The sequence below is a fragment of the Salminus brasiliensis genome, chromosome 1, assembly GCF_030463535.1.
Source record: "Salminus brasiliensis chromosome 1, fSalBra1.hap2, whole genome shotgun sequence".
NCBI lineage: Eukaryota > Metazoa > Chordata > Actinopteri > Characiformes > Bryconidae > Salminus > Salminus brasiliensis.
In genome coordinates this window covers 53,073,146-53,090,484 of record NC_132878.1, presented here as the reverse complement: position 1 = coordinate 53,090,484, position 17,339 = coordinate 53,073,146, and the positions used below count along the sequence as shown (strand labels likewise).

At 41.3% G+C, this 17,339-nt stretch overlaps 1 protein-coding gene across 5 annotated transcripts; it reads left to right on the top strand.

Moving 5' to 3' along the window:
* The first annotated feature begins 210 nt into the window (after positions 1–210).
* On the top strand, positions 211–16,424 carry exoc1 (exocyst complex component 1). 5 transcript variants are annotated; one of them, XM_072682643.1, is made up of 20 exons: positions 211–405; positions 1,635–1,766; positions 1,928–2,058; positions 2,633–2,792; positions 3,082–3,099; positions 4,580–4,767; positions 5,020–5,247; positions 5,661–5,793; positions 6,319–6,428; positions 7,483–7,632; positions 8,161–8,269; positions 11,284–11,328; positions 13,084–13,247; positions 13,409–13,510; positions 13,591–13,667; positions 13,885–14,113; positions 14,239–14,422; positions 14,699–14,898; positions 15,316–15,510; positions 15,757–16,424. In XM_072682643.1, the coding sequence occupies exons 2-20, from the start codon at positions 1,643–1,645 to the stop codon at positions 15,907–15,909; spliced, it is 2,700 nt and encodes an 899-aa protein (XP_072538744.1). In that variant the 5' UTR covers positions 211–405; positions 1,635–1,642; the 3' UTR covers positions 15,910–16,424. The 5 variants fall into 5 exon arrangements, with proteins under 5 accessions (XP_072538744.1, XP_072538746.1, XP_072538747.1 ...); XM_072682645.1 differs by lacking the exon at positions 3,082–3,099; XM_072682646.1 differs by lacking the exon at positions 11,284–11,328.
* Positions 16,425–17,339: the final 915 nt, after the last annotated feature.

Genomic DNA, 17,339 nt, shown 5'->3' with positions numbered 1-17,339 from the left:
CACTGCTCTAGGTGTGTGTGCTCGCTTGCCTTTAGTTTAGTGTTTTCACTACCACCGATGGGTAAAATGCGAAGGACACATTTGGCTGTACATAGTACAGTGACAAAAACCTGCAAAATTGTTTTAAATGACTAATAAATGAATATTTTGATTGTCAATATTTTGACTCCAGGCCGGTAGGTGGTGCTGCACACAGAGCCGGAGAGGGAAGGCCCACTAGGCTGTAGCTGAAGGAGCTGCCGAGCGGAAGCCGAGCTGTTGTTGTGGTTCTGTGTTTCTGGGCTGTGGCCGTGAAATGGACAGTGATTTCAGTGCTATTTCACGTGTAAATGTGGATATAACTGTCGACTAAAGGAGAAACGTGTGTAGTTCATCGTCTTGGTCGCTGTACGGCTCTGTTGTGAGGTAAGGTCTCGTTAAGGTCTCGCGCTTAAAGAGGGCTCGTTCCCGTGGCCTCTCCCGTGTCTGCGGAAGAAGCTGCCGTTCGTGAGAGGAGCTGTTCACCAGGCTGCTCTCTCTGAAATCTTCGGGGCACGCAGTAGTCAGTAGCAGTCATACATGTGTGCAGTTGTATGTCTTTAGGAAATGACTTTAAGGGACTTTAAACTGGACAGTGCAGGGGATTTGTAACTCCTGTCAGGGTCCGAGACCCAGCGAGCTATGCTAGCATTAGCTAGCTGGCTGTCAACCTTTTTTGACAGCTGTCATAAGCATCTGTAGTCTAATCTAGATATAGCTAGCACGCATCAGGCTATGCTGAGAAATGTGTGCATGTTAGCTAGCTAGTTACCTATCTACCTGCTTGATCAAGGTAGCTATAGCTAAATGACCTGTGTATCTGACCACTGCTTCCCAGCTCAGCTCCTCTGTAGTCCCGTCTGCTCTGCAGAGGTTCGGTTTCCCTACAGCTTTATATAGTTAGCTAGATAACGATGAAGGTCTTCATGAGCTGGATTAGACCTGTTAAAACAGCATAATTAATGATCATAGGACCAGATGATATTTGAATTTACATAAATGCTGCTCCTCTCGAACCGCATATGGGTGTCTGGGTTGGACTGTTCAGTTTCCCTCTTCATAAGTTTCACTAATATTACACAGTACTGCAAACATGAAGTACACAGAAAGTACATTTCCATATATGGTTTACTTAAAAAATAAAATAATCAAGATTAAGGCCATCTCTCTGCAGCATAAACAACATTTGACCTCCACATTTAACCCATTCTTCTGGCAGCTACCTCAGCACACTGTTCCCTCAATTCACTCCCCACAGTAAACCACACATACTGCTGTCAGGTCCATGGTGCCATGGGTAATTACATGGATGCGTTGCTTGTTTTCTGACAAATTTGACGGAAAATTTGTATCATTTAAATTTGGTGAACCGCTATGTTCATCTGAGAGTTGATCCCGGAGTTCGCGATTACATTCATTGACTTATAAATTGTCATTGAATGAATAGGAATCGTATAGTTGTATTAATTCATTTTAAGCAGTGCTAATATAATAAGACATTTGACCCTTTATCTTCTATATAAGTAAATATATATTTCCCGTTATACCAGCTTTTTGCTGCTTGTCTTTTTGGATGTTGCTTTGTTGAGTCTGCAACCAGACTGTACCGTTTCCAGGAGGCAGAATGACGGCCATAAAGCATGCTCTCCAGAGGGACATCTTTACTCCCAACGATGAGCGCCTTCTCAGCATCGTCAACGTCTGCAAGGCCGGGAAGAAGAAGAAGAACTGTTTCCTGTGTGCCACAGGTAGACAATAAAGCGTAGATTGACATAAGTGAAAACACTGGTCTGATAATAAATACGAAAATAATGTCTCAGAGTTACAATAGCTGCTGTTGTTGTTGTCAAAGTGTAACTAAAGCACAGAGAAGGTCACTGCACATTTAAGATTTACCGATTATTTTAAGTGACAACGGAGCGCCCGGTGCAGGTGAAGGTGGTGAAAGTAAAGAAGTCAGACAAAGGAGACTTCTACAAGAGACAGATGGCCTGGGAGCTTCGTGACCTGGCGGAGGTTGATGCCAAAGATGCTAACAAGGTGAGAGTGCATATGAGGAAGGTCAAACAAGCTCACATTAATAAATGAGTGAACTCAGAATTAATGGACTACATTTGTGGTTAAAGGAAAAGCCATCTGCATCTAGAAATGTAATATGTCCTAATATTTGGATATTTGTAATTGCTGTGGGTTTTGTGTTTGCCTATTTTTTATTTGTTTTGAAATTGCTGTCATCAAGCCCAATTGTCCCTTTTAAAAGCTACGTCATGAAAATATCCATTAATGAAGAAATTGCTATTTAAATTGCAACTTGGGCTAAAATAAAGTACTACAGTTGTGGTTGGTTTAACTCCAAGTGAGCTTATTGGGAGCTTCAGATTAAAGAAATAAAACTTGAACCTCTGGGTCAGTCCGTTTGATTGTAAAGAAAGCAGAATTGACTCGAGATTGCCAAAATATCCAATTTTTCCATGTTAACCCTAACCTCCCTGAAATATTGTTAAGCATTTAAACTGCAGCCTCAGACGCTTCAGACATTCTGTTTTCCAGTCATTCCATATCCTCTCTTCTCTTCTCATCCTCATCTCTCCTCTGCTTTGCTTCCTTCCTGTAGGAGAACCCAGAGTTTGACCTACACTTTGAGAAAGTGTATCGCTGGGTGGCCAGTAGCACAGCGGAGAAGAACTCCTTTATTTCCTGCATCTGGAAGCTGAACCAGCGCTACCTGAGGAAGAAAGTGGAGTTTGTCAATGTCAGCTCCCAGCTGCTGGAAGGTTAGAACCTACTGTTGTGTCTGACTGAGATGTTTTGTAACTAGCACAACGCATGTACTGTAGTATCAACATAAGGTTGTTTATTAGAGATTTACTAATGAATGCATGAAGTGTAACGGTTGCTCTTTTGAAAGGATTAGAGATGCAGTCAAATATATATTGATGTTAAATGTAGTTCTGACTAAAGCTCGTTCTCTCTCTCTCTCTCTCTTTTGCTTGCTCTGCTCTCTTGCTCTTTGTCTTATAACCTATGTTCTGTACTTTTCTCTTGAAATCTCTCACTGCTCAGAGCTTCCTAAAGCTGAAGGTTGGTACTGCATCTGATTTCTCTACTGTTCTTCATTTCCACTTGTTTTCATCCCCCCCCCCATTCAGTTTAAGCCCTGCCTGTTACAGTTTTCTTGTCTGTCTGAGTTCACCTTCATACTGTACATACATCTTTGTTTGAGTTGTTTCTGTGCACAAAGAAACCTTCCAGACTGCAGGGCTGCACAACGCGCGCCATTATAAAGCAAGGGGTTTAGGTTGTTTAGGCTGTGCAATTTAAATCTAGAACTGCATCAATTCTGCAGCATTAATCCTCAAATAACTCGACTGCTAAATGGGAAATTCGTTTTTTTGTTACACACTGAGGCACAAGATGTGCAGCACAGTGATATCTGTGAATTCCTGCTAAATATGACTGACTTGTGCAAAACTTTGGGAACAACTGTAAGTCTGTTTTTAAGAACATAATTAGCATTTAATAAGAATGTTGACATTTATAAATAAGTCAACATAAACAAATAATCATTCAATAAATCATAGATCCCTATTAATTAGTGCAGCCCTGCCGAGCCCTTATTTTGTTCTGATGTGCAATCCTATGCATGCATTTCAGGTGTTTGATTGTATGTTTCATCAGTAAGTGGTTATATTTTATATTAAGATTACTGCTGTTTTTTCTTCTGTTTAAGTTAGAACTTCTTAAAAGCATTCATTTATTTGTTTCAACTTTTATGAAATACATGTTTCTAAAGTATGTGTGGAAGGTGAGAGAATTCCTGTTCCAGTTTGCTGCACCTGACACGGACCTAGCAGTTATGCATAGAACTGCAGTGACTTCTGCCCAAGCGAGCTATAAGATTACACATGCTTTGTACTCAGGCCTGACAATAAGAAAAGGTAGCACAGATGCAGTAGCAGACCTTTACTGACCTTCCTTGCCCTATGGATTTTAGATGTCTGTAGGTCTTTAAAAAGATTATGTGTAAGTTGAGAAAATAAGTGCAGGAGAGCTGTACTATTCCTTCAATGGATTAGGTCAGCCAGAGCAGAAGTTGTTGCCTCACACATCTTTTGTGCTCCTGTAGTGATTTGTCTGTGTATCAGATATTGGGGTAGAACATATTTATATAGTAAAAAATCTCGATATTGTGTTTTTTAATGCTGTATCGATTCTCAAAAACACAAGATTTTTAAGGATTCATTTACATGCAATGATTGGTGGTAGATAGTGGTTCATTTTGTACTGTGTTTAAACTCAGCAGAGAGTGTCTTCAGATACCACTGTTCTGAAAAACAAGTAAACTTTTGTTCTGCTCAGATTATATACATGTGATGCTGTTTTTTATACCCCGACGGTTTTCCTTAAATTTGATTTAAAAAGTCACGTTTACATCATTGCAATATATTCAAGTATCGTATAGGTTCTTTCCCATGCACAGTCCTGGTCAGAGGTGATCTTAGATACCATAGTCATTCTGGATTACTTCCATTATACATTTTGTGTTGTATTTTCTCCCCAGAGTCAGTACCTAGCGGCGAGAGCCAGAGTGTTGCCGGGGGAGATGAGGATGCTCTGGATGACTACCAGGAGCTGAATGCTCGGGAGGAACAGGACATTGAGAACATGATGGAAGTGTGCGAGTGCGCCATCTCCAACGCTGAAGCCTTCGCCGAAAAACTCTCCCGGGAGCTGCAGGTCTTGGATGGGGTGAGTATCATGGTACTGAGTAGATCTGGACACTGTAAATTTCAGACTGGTCACATGGAGGACTGCATAAGATAATCTGTAGTGATTCTTTGCCTGAAATCCATAAACCAGTATTACTTGTGAGTTAGGCTAAAAAAAGATTTCTCATGCATTTGATTCACATGACATCATAAAGTATTTATTTATATGTAATTACATAAAAAGTTTAACGTGTGTAGCATATACACAAAAATGAATCTCCATGTCCTCCAGGCGAACATCCAGTCCATAATGGCATCAGAAAAGCAGGTGAACATTTTGATGCAGCTGCTGGATGAGGCTTTAACTGAAGTAGACACCATCGAGGCCAAACTGCTGAGTTACGAGGAGATGCTGCAAAGTGTCAAGGAGCAGATGGACCAAATCTCGCAAAGCAACCGCCTCATTCAGATCAGCAACACCAATAACGGCAAACTTTTGGATGAGATCCAGTTCCTAGTGGTGAGCAGCATTGGGAAGCTTCCTTCTGAGGGCAGGGGGAGTGTGTCTAAACCTATGTTCTGAATAAGGTCATGATCAAAGTTGTGGCTGTGATGAATATGTTATTAGTCAGTCAGCTCAGGCATGTTTGGTGTGTAGAACTTGATTGTTTAGTTTTGCACTGGAACTACGAATCTGCTTAAGAATCTGTCCTGTCTCTTTGTCCCATAAGAGTTCTGGAAGAGGTTCTGGAAGATGATGCTCCTTCAGTTTGTGGAACATAAAACATAAGGTTTTAGCTTCTGTACTAAACTAAAGAAGCCAACTTCATACACACCAAACATGGCTTGTCTTTAAAGTAAGAAGGAAAATGTGAATAAAAAGAAAATCATTGAACTTTTTGTTTAAATGAATGTCCTTCGCTTTCTCTGCAGAACTACATGGACCTGTCTAAAGGGCACATCCGAGCTCTGCAGGAGGGAGACCTGTCCTCCCCTAAAGGCATAGAGGCTTGCATTAACGCCTCAGAGGCTCTGCTGCAGTGCATGAATGTAGCACTCCGTCCAGGTTTGTGCGACTTTAGGCTTCTGCAGTTTCAGTGTACAGAAATAGTGTTGATTGAAGTTGAAGGATTGACACTTGTATGCAAACGTTTAGGTATCCTTGTTTTCAAGTTACATGTTTTGTTGAAATACTTTATTCATTTGAACAAATCCTCCACACTAAAACACACACAGACATTTTACAATTTACGGTTCTCTAGAGTCTAAGAGAGCATGATTGGCCTTGCTGTCTTTGAGTGCTAGTCAGTGCAGGTGACTGTTAGCAGATATAACAGAACTGGCAGTTAGTGTTCTGCTTTAAGCAGGATCAGCTGTCCAAAGTGGTTACATCAGCAGCAGTTCAAAAAGATTGGTTAGCTCTTAATCTGTCTCTGAGGAAGCACATGGTAGCATCATGTTATGGAAGTCCAGCTAGTAGGTGGGAACTGTCAATGATTAAACTGTGGAGAAAAGGTTGAATCCTGCTAAGAGTAAACAAGACTGTGTGTGTGTGTGTGTGTGTGTGTGTGTGTGTGTGTGTGTGTGTCAGGTCACGATAAGCTGATGGCTGTGAAGCAGCAGCAACATCTGTTTGCTGAGCTCAGAGACGTGTTCGCCCGGCGCCTCACCAACCATCTCAACAATGTGTTTGTACACCAGGTAACACACACACACACATGCGCGCACAAACAAGCAAGCATTTAGCTACTGTTTATTTTCCTTCCTCTTCTCCTGTTTCCAGTATCCATAGATTCTGTTCTATGACTGATCTCCTCCTGTTCTGATTGGTCTTCTCTGTTCTGTTCTGTAATCACTCTTTTTCTGATTGCTCACCTGTCCTGTCTCTCTGTGCCACCTCGCGTCACTCTGCCCTCTGTCAGTTCAACCACTTCAGTCACTTCAAAATGACCATCCCTCAGTTCTATAGGTCGTCCTGTCTGTCACTCCCTGTGAGTACGCCCTCCCTAGCACCCCTCTTTGACCCAGCCATGCTAATCGAACATGTCTGTCACTGACTTCACTAACCAGTCTTCTGTCATTGAATGCCCTCGTTTCCACAGAAGCATGTCTGTGGTGCGTTCATCCCAAGATCCCTAGAGGCCCATGAACTCACTCGTGCCACCGACAGATTCTGCCTGAATTTAACTCTGTCTCGCCCCCTTGTGGTGTGGAGGGAGAGTGCACTGTTTTGCTCAGTGAGGACTGCTTTTTATGCCTCCTGGCGATATCGTAGTGAAATATTGAGGTAGTCGTTAAATTCTTAAAACATTGGTCTGCATGCTGTAACTGTAGCTGTGTTTGATACTAGATTTGAAGTAGCGACGTAGAGGTAACGAGTGTGTGGCTGCAGACAGTCGAGAAAGCACGCCGTTGGATGGGGGAAAGAGAAGCACGTGTGCAAGCTTTGTGACAGTAGCTTTTGAAAGTGCCTTTCAGGGCTGAAAGCTGACTGTAAGGGAATGGTAGTTTAGACTAACTACTGCTTGGGCCTTAGGCTGTCTGAATATCATCATAACAGCATCCATGAGAGTTTGTATGTTTCATTGATCTGCTTATTTCCTACAGTGATGACTTTAGAGACTGTGTGAGGGCTTGTGCTTCTCCTTCATTGCGTTGTGACACTTTGAGCCCATGTGAAAATAAGCTTGCTTAATACTTAGAGTTGAACTCTGTGTATTTTTGTGTGTATTTGTGTGTCTGTGTTTGTCTGTAGGGTCATGACCAGAGCTCCACATTGTCCCAGCACACGGCAGAATTGACCCTACCCAAGCACAGCCCACTGCACAGAGATCTGCTCAGATACGCAAAGCTGATGGAGTGGCTCAAGAACACACAGAGAGAGAAGTATGAGGGCCTGTCCAGAGTAAGTGTTTGTTATGATCAACATCATCATCATGACCATGCAACATGACTAAGGTTACGCAATGGCGTATTTATTAAAGAAGAAGACCAGAATGATTTGGTGATATGTGACTAACAGTTAGGTTTGCTAATACTAAACATGTGGGGACATGAAGGCCTAGAATTCCCATTGCGGTGCATCAGAACCATTAGAACAGGCATCAACTCCAGGCCTGGAGGGACTGTTTTCAGCACAGTGAATTTCCTGCTCAAACGCAGGTGCTAAACCGAATAATTTAATGGGTTGGATTTGATCAGGAAAGTTACCAAACTGTGCAGGACAAACCTCTGGGGGTACAATTGATGACCCCTGCAATAGAATATTCATTGTATAGTTCTAAGTTATTCCAAAATTAATATTCCTTCACATGATGATGTATTATATTGTATCTATGTATCTATAAGCAGTATACATTGTCATTATACAGCTAACTTTCTACAACTAACACTCCAAGCACCAGTCATTGAACATCTGCTTCCTCTCTTTCAGACCTATGTTGACTACATGACTAGATTATACGAGCGGGAAATTAAGGATTTCTTTGAAGTTGCCAAAATCAAAATGGCAGGAACTACAAAGGAAGGAAAGGGAAAATTTGGTAAGATTTTTTTTTCCAGTTTAAACTAAAATACCTGTTTGTGTGTTTTGAGAGTTTTCATGGTGAATTCCATGCTGTGTACTCTGTCCACTGCTCATCTTCTGTTTGCAGTGTCATTTTGACAGCATGCCATTCAGTTCCATATGTCTGATTCTGTGCCCGTTGTTTTGCTGTGATGTGAAGTTGTAGTATTGTCACTGCCTGCTCTAATGTTGCTTTTAATGAGAATGGCGATGTGAAAAGCACTAGTGCCATAGTGGACTGACTGAATTGGACATGACTTCTGCCTGAGAGCCTAAATAGTGCCCTATCACTGTAGCAGGAAGTTTTATTTTAACTCAGTCATCTCCTGCTCTAGACAATGGTGTCTAATGTCTTTAATTTCACCTGGTGTGTTGCTTTAGTAATGTTTCAACATACAGTGTGTGCAGAATTATTAGGCAAGTTGTATTTGAGAGGATTCTTTTTATTATTGAACAACAACTATGTTCTATGTCTGTAACTATATCTCAATCAACCCAAAAGACTCAAAAGCTTAATATTAAAGCTTAATATTTTTGGAAGTTGGAGTGGGTTTTTTTAGATTTGGCTATCTTAGGAGGATATCTGTTTGTGCAGGAAACTATTACTGTGCAGAATTATTAGGCAACTTAATAAAAAACAAATATATACCCATCTCACTTGTTTATTTTCACCAGGTAAACCAATATAACAACACAAAATTTAGAAATAAACATTTCTGACATTCAAAAACAAAACCAAAAACAAATCAGTGACCAATATAGCCACCTTTCTTTACGATGACACTCAAAAGCCTTCCATCCATAGATTCTGTCAGTTGCTTCATCTGTTTACGATCAACATTGCGTGCAGCAGACACCACAGCCTCCCAGACACTGTTCAGAGAGGTGTACTTTTTTCCCTCCCTATAGATCTCACATTTTATGAGGGACCACAGGTTCTCTATGGGGTTCAGATCAGGTGAACAAGGGGGCCATGTCATCATTTTGTAATTAGACCACACCCCTTCTCATTACAGAGATGCACATCACCTGATTTACTTGATTGGTAGTCTGCTTTCAAGCCTATAGAGCTTGGAGTAGGACAACATGTATAAAAAGCATGATGTGATCAAAATACTCATTTGCCTAATAATTCTGCACACAGTGTATACTATGTGGTCTTAAATAGAGGTGGGCAACTCCTGGGGGGCCTGATTCCTGCTGTTAGATGGTTTTGCTTCTAAACTCCACAGCCAATTGCCAGGTTTAGTATTTGGGTCAGACTAGGGACAACTGAAAACTCTGCTGGACCCTGGCCTCAGTTCCCCACCATGAACCTTGAGTGACACAGCTAAATATGAAACCAGAGTTTGATCCAGGTGAAAAAACAGCATAATTAGCTGTGGGAGAGATGTACTTGCTTTTAGTTGTGTGCATGTTCCAAGTCAGGTAAACCTTTGAATGTCTGTAGATTTGCAAACATTTAGGCAACCTTGGTCATAAATTCCTGTTCCTGTGAATAGTCAGGTGAGTAGAAGGCAAACAGATCTACAAAAGGCATAAAGTTCAACATTTTAAGCAAGGTTATTGTATTTTGGGCACATCAAGAGATTTGAGCTCTCACTTTTACCAAGGCCTCAGACACTAATTAGCTTGTTAGGGTTGTGGCTTGTTCATAGTTGTTAAGAAAAGTGATTCAAATCTTTATAAAAACCCTGAATCCTCAAACCACGTTCCAACAACCGGCAGCCATGGGCTCCTCGAAGCAGCTGCCTAGCTCTGAACATTAATCTAATGCCCACAAAGCTGGAGAAGGCTATGAGAAAATAGCGAAGCGTTTTCAGGTAGCCATTTCCTTAGTTTGTAAAGTAATTAGGAAGTATTAGTTAACAGGAGTGGTGGGGGTCAGGATGAGGTCTGGAAGATCAAGAAAACTTTCCATGAGAACTGCTCATGGGATTTCTAGAAAGGCAAATCAAAACCCCTGTCTGACTGCAAATGACCTTCAGGAAGATTTAAGAGACTCTGGAGTGGTGGTGCACTGTTCTGCTGCACAAATATGACTGCACATGGAAGAGTCATAAGCACATCTTCATCCAATCTTAATTAAATATCAGCAAATTCTAAAAGCAAACATCACATTGTCTGTAAACAAATGAAGATGAAAAGATGCAGATGCAGGTTCTGCAGCAAGATAATGACCCTAAACACCCCTCAAAATTGGACTATGTCATGAGGCACAAACTTACCTTTTTATCATGGTCCTCACAGTCTTTGGACCTAAACATCATCAAAGATCAAAGAGTTTAAATGAGCAGTGCATGTAAAGCAGGTAGGGAATCTGAAAGGATTGGAGAAAATGTAAACAATTGAAAGACACTTATGTGGACAAAAATGTGCATTTACAAGCTGGGACACTTTCCAAAGTGGACTGTCACTAAACACTGACCGTGCAGGGTGCCCAAACATTTGCTTTATTATTATGCAGCTATAAAATAATCTTGCTTAAACATTAAAGAATATATATTGTGTTTCTGAAATCAGGTCGTCATTTACTTTTTATCGTTCAGGCGAAATACAGCAACAACTTTCTGTGGTCTCTAATGAGTGCTTAAAAGCTTGGTGGTGTCGTCGGTCACTGTGGTATGATTAATATGTGCACTGTTGCACTAATCTCTATTCAGTCACACAAGCTTGTCATCCATTTTCAGCACAAGGTTTATTTAATTGAACGTTGGCTTTCCTTGATAATATGCTGCCGTTCCAAACCACACCAGCAGATGGATAGTATTTCCACTCTCTCAGAGTCAGCTTTGTTGTGTGGGGAAACAAAATCCTACTGAATTTTGTTTTTGAGCGGCCACGGGGCCCACAAACCCCAAACTTAGCCACTGTAGAGCATGCCAGTATGTGACATGTCAGACCTCTAACCCCTAACCCCTGAGCCCCGCTGCATGTTGTGAGCCTAACATGTCTCTGTCTCTGATGCCTGCCTTTCTAACTGGCCTGCAGCCACGCTTCCTCGGAAAGAGAGCGCTCTCAAACAGGAGACAGAAAGTAAGTACCACTGCTCCACACAGCCCATATCCCACAATGCCTCATTTCCTTTCTGCAGAAAGCGCTGCAGCACCCCTTCTACATTACAGTACAACACTGCTCACGACAGAAAGGGCCTATATCATGCAGGACTCAATTCTCCGTCTTCCTTTTTGTGATGTCACGAAACCCATCAGTTTTCAGCCTGTAATAATTTTTTATACCATATTAGGCAACCAATCAAAACATTTGCAGACATTTGCAATTATTAGTCTTAAAAGCACAGTAACAAAAGCATTTGTTTAAATCTAAAGGAACAACACAGATTATCAGTTATCAATAAAATCTGATACTGATGTCATCATTTTAATAAATCTAGGAAAATGCATGATATTGGCCCTTTAATGCGCATCAAACTCTTACCCTAGCACAAATCACATACCCACTTTTTGCTCTCTTCACAAAGTTTAAAATGCTTGGGTTTTACTACAGATTATTGCAGCCCCATTGATCAAACACACACCCAGCACAACTTATTAAGGTCTTTGTCAGCTGGTTTTGTTTGTCACACATTGCTTATGTGTGTGTAAGCATTAGACACTTCTGTGTGCACATCCTCACAAATTGTCTGTGATGGTCAAACTAACCTCAAATATGTGTTGCTTGTTACCACTTTTTTGGGGTTTTGTGTGTGTTCATAATCCAATTGATTATTAGCAGCTTTTAATTGTAATGAACTGTCGGTATACCAGTGTTCATTTTCCAGATAAGAATTGAACATCGTTCAAATTCATTCAACATGCTGATGTTTAGAATCCCATTTAGTCAAAGACTAGATTTAAACTGTATAAAAAAGTATATAAACTGGTTATATTTGCATGGATACAGCATTACAGATTGTAGCCCTGGTAAAATGTCCCCATAGTAATGTTGATGGGTCAAGTTCACTAAAGTCTTATTCGAGCTGGATTACTTTAACCTGGGGAGGTGCAATAATTTGAATGATTGCCAAAGAGATGGGATTGTAACCCGATCTGCAATGTCTGTAGTTACAGTCCTGCTTCCAGAGCTTGATTACCTTCCATAATTTGCTAGAGCTCCCTCTGGAATAGCAGTTGTGTTCAAATTGACTTCCCGGTAATGTAATAATAAACCTGCTAATAGATAATGGCACCTCCTTTTTTTTTGGCAAGCTTCATTTGGCAAAGTTGTTAGATCTTCAGGTTCACCGCAGGAATACTGTAACCTATAGCACTTTTAATGATGACATTAATTTAAATGAAAATGAAATATAGTACATAGTATAGACTTTATACGATATTGTGTAGCCGTGGTCCTAAGGTGGTCCTAATTCTATTTGTAGAACTGTTTTTGCTGTTTGTTTGATTCAGTGTGTTTACGCTGGCATGAATATCTGGAGATGTTACACAGATGGCTTATCCCATATGATTTGGCCAGTCATATCACCTACAAACATTAGTTTGTAATGTTTGTAATGAACCACTGTTCTCATTACAGAAACAATATACATATTACTTAGGCTTTATTTATATTATTGTATTTTTGTTTTCCTAAAATCAAATATGAAAACAATTACAGTATATGCTTGCTTGCAAAACTCCTGTCCATCAGATCGCCAGCTTCTTGCAATGAACTCCTCTGGTAAAACAAATCCAGCTTAAATAAGTCTGATGTGGAGTGTCACTATAAGATGAGTGTTTGTCAAATAACAGTGTGAAATCTAAGTTTTCTCTTTCCCACCTGCTGTGGTCTCAGGCTTACACGGGAGCTCGGGCAAACTGACTGGTTCCACATCCAGTCTCAACAAGTTGGCGGTCAGTAGCTCCAACAGCCGCCGCTCACAGTCTTCCTCTCTCTTGGACATGGGAAACATGTCCGCCTCTGACCTGGACGTGGCAGACAGGACCAAGTTTGACAAGGTGAAGCTTATATTAACATACAGAAATACTGTTGCTATGCTAGATGTGCACATCATAAAATTACAGTGATCTGATGAACAGACATTGTATAAGGGCATTTATCTGACCCTGTAGGATGAAATTGGGCTGTGTACATAACGTCTTTGTGTGTGTGTGTGTAGATCTTCGAGCAAGTTCTCAGTGAGTTGGAGCCTCTGTGTCTTGCTGAGCAGGACTTCATCAGCAAGTTCTTTAAGCTGCAGCAGCAGCCCACACTGGCACAGGTTTGTACGTCTGTGGGTGCACTTTCGAAATTATGGTGTTTGAACGTCCGTCTTAAACGAATATTGTGGATCCTTAATAGGGGGAGAATACAGATGATCCTGATGGCGTGGTCCACGCCAGACCAGTGAGCGAGCACAGACACTCCATATCATCAGAGTGAGTCCTTTATCATGGGACACCTTTGTAGCCTACATGTCTCACAGCTTTCTGTTAATGTACTACATTAAATGTCTAAGGGGGGGAAATGTCATTTTGAAGCACATTAGTCAAATCGCATTGCCAAGTTCATGTCTCTCGGTCATATTTGCTCATATTTATTTTTCTTTCACATATCAAATTTCACACGCTCCCTCTTTGTCCTTGTCTATCTTAGGAAGGACATTGTCCGGCAGATGATGAATAAGATCTTCCAGAGCATTGAGACCGAACTGAACAGTCTTATAGCACTGGGCGATAAGATTGACAGCTTTAACTCACTCTACATGCTGGTGAAAATGAGCCATCACGTGTGGACTGCCGAGAATGTGGACCCTGCCTCCTATCTAAGCACCACCTTGGGCAATGTGCTGGTCACCGTCAAGAGGAACTTCGACAAATGCATTGTGAGTAGTAGCTCATAGGCATAGGTACATACAGTAGTTTAGCATATGTCTGTGGTCCGTTAGAGTATTATTTTAATATGAACCTAGTTTGTGAACCTAATTTGTGATGTGTGTCTCGTCTTCAGTCTGGTCAGATCAGGCAGATGGAGGAGGTAAAGATCTCTAAGAAGAGTAAGGTGGGCATCCTGCCCTTCGTGACTGGGTTTGAGGAGTTCGCCGAACTGGCAGAGACTATTTTCCGCAATGCGGAACGACGGGGCGACCTGGATAAAGCCTATGTCAAGCTCATCAGGGCTGTCTTCATGAACGGTAAGACGCATGTCCAAACAGATTTTGGGCCTGTGTGAAATGAATATGTTTTGTTGTATGAGTTATAAGGTTGTGCTTCACTTTATTAATCTGCATTAAACTATTAAACTGCAGCCAGTCTCCAGTGGTTGGCGATTTCCGCAATGTTCATAACAGCTCAATACTCACTCAGAGCACATTCCATTGTTGAACAGTAGCTTCATCAGAGAAATATTTGGCTGCTTTCATGTGTCTGAAGGCTGACTGGTGTCTGTTTGTCTCTTTGGATGGGAGCAGTGGAGAAAGTGGCCAATGAGAGTCAGAAGACTCCACGTGATGTGGTGATGATGGAGAATTTCCACCATATCTTCTCCACTCTGTCGCGCCTCAAGATCTCATGCTTGGAGGCGGAAAGAAAGGAGGCCAAGCACAAATACACAGACCATCTGCAGTCTTACGTCATCAACTCGCTGGGACAGCCGCTAGAAAAACTCAATGTAAGGAATTGTGGGGATGCTCTCAACATCATTACAGCAATACTCCACTGAAGCGCTTCATGACTACCAGCAGAGGTGTTTCTCCAACTCGGCCCCACTGCATTTTTATTATTTCATTTAAACAAGAAAGTAAGGAACTGATATGAGGGGGGTATTAGAAATACTGTACAGTACAGGAACAGTATATACTTCTGGTATAGCGTACTGGTAGGACCACAACCCTTTAAATGACAGACTGGGCTTCAATTTCCTGCCTAGACAAGAACACTGTGTTATACAAGTAACAACAAAGAGTGACGGGACTAGGCTTTTAACACTACGTTCACCTACTTCTGTAACATTATTAAAACTGTAGAAGTCTGACAAATGCCATGAATGTATACATTATTACTGTTCTCCATTTTGTGTGTCTTGCAGCACTTCTTTGAAGGGGTGGAAGCACGAGTGGCTCAGGGTGTGCGGGAAGAGGAGGTCAGCTACCAGCTGGCTTTCAATAAACAGGAGCTGAGAAAGGTGATTAAAGAATACCCTGGCAAAGAGGTGAAGAAAGGCCTTGACAACCTCTACAAGAAGGTGGACAAGCACCTGTGTGAGGAAGAGAGTCTTCTACAGGTGAGACACCTGGATGTTTCACACAGATTGCCATTTTGACCTATGATATCCCTGGTTTCTGTGTACTGTAGGGTGTTTATTGCAGAATTTACATTGAAATGATTATAATTATGGTGCAGTTTTGCTCTAGTGTTGAGAAACTGATCATCTTGCATGCTTGTGGTGTTCAGGATCCATGACCATAATACAAAAATGTATAATTGAGAAAGCAAATGAATAGTTACTGTAATTCCTGCTGTCCACTAGGTGGTGTGGCACTCCATGCAGGATGAGTTCATCCGGCAGTATAAGCACTTTGAGGGGCTGATAAACCGCTGCTATCCTGGCTCCGGCATCACCATGGACTTCACCATTCAGGACATGCTGGAGTACTTCTCCAGTATTGCTCAGTCCCACTAGAAGTAGGAGACGAGCGAAAGTGTGGCTGGGTCACAGACAGTAAGGATGATGTGTATGTATGTGTGTACGTGTGAGCGAAAGAAAAAGGGAAAGTGTTTGTCATGATAAAAGGATATGCAGTTGAATGTGTTTGTGTGTGTATATATTAAATGAGTCATGAAATCAACTCCTTAAGTTCTTAACACAGCCGAGAAAGCAGCACTGCTGAAGAGACACTAAGTCCAATTTCACCCACATTGAATTTAAATCATGGCGGTCGGGTTGATTTACTGAACGGATATTACGTCCAAGATTACTGTCTGAGTTGTTTAGTGCTGCAACAGATCTTTGACACTACTTGAAAAGTACACTGGTAATGAATTTCACTTTACAATGACTGAACGTATTAGTTGTATAATCCAAAGTCACTCACACTATGATGCGCTTACCCTTTCAGTTGATGTTTAACTCATTCTGCCATTTGCACTTGTAATGAATAACCAATGCCAAATGTAAAATAAAAAGCTTCATATGTCTTCATTTTGTCAACTGTTTGGATTCACAATGTGGATTTTTGTAACACCGTCCCCTTAACTGTCAAGGTCAAGCACGAAAGTGCAATAGAAGCTGAAGACCATTCCCTCACGATCTAGCCTTCTTTTTTTCCCCCTCAGCTTGTGCACATACTGTACTTCTCTCTCAGTGAAATCTAAATCGACCTTCTCTTTAAAGGACATCCTGGCTATTAGGACTTAATTGTGTCTTAAAGTGACGCGTATATCTATTACTATTAATTAATTATTACAAAAAAGAAAAAAACATACTACCCTCTACTAGTAAGCCACCAGTGTCACACTGTGATGATAATACCACCGCTGCACTGACAATAAGCCATTCAGTAAGATATTTCACTTGAGTTATGTCACTCTAGCTAATTGGCCTATTTATCTTGTTCCTACTCACTTAGCAGACGACAGAGATGCTCTAGTAGCCAGAGTTCAAATTATGACTATGCCCAAGACAGTAATGCCAGGGCAATGGAAAAATACTGAATGTCCACTTAGTTTATGTTTATGGTTGTATTTGGCTCTTTAAGCTTATCTGACCCACTTGTCCCACTTTAGCTGAATTCGCCCTGGACAAAGATTCCTCGCAAACCCTCCACCACCCCGTCACCTCCCTTTTAACCCTGTCATCTAGCATTTCTGGCTAGACACTCATCAGAGGAGATGACTGGCTTCCTACCACACAGCAGAAGCCAGCCGGACTCCAGCCCAAAGTCCTCTCCCAAAGCTCTCCCTCCTCTCTTACAGTTGTCTCCCAAATCATCATAAACTGAATTAGCAAAAATGTATGTTTAAATATCCAGAAATCCTATTTGTTTTGTGTGTAAATTTCTTAAAAACATTTCTTCTATTTGTCCTCTATTTATCATTTGTTTTGGACCTATT

Bases quoted from the DNA above. Each gene is read 5' to 3' on its own strand.
- exoc1 (XM_072682643.1), top strand. From the start codon at position 1,643: ATGACGGCCATAAAGCATGCTCTCCAGAGGGACATCTTTACTCCCAAC. The intron at 1,767-1,927 runs GTAGACAATAAA...GATTATTTTAAG, and splicing joins CTGTTTCCTGTGTGCCACAG to TGACAACGGAGCGCCCGGTG. The intron at 6,429-7,482 runs GTAACACACACA...GTTTGTCTGTAG, and splicing joins ACAATGTGTTTGTACACCAG to GGTCATGACCAGAGCTCCAC.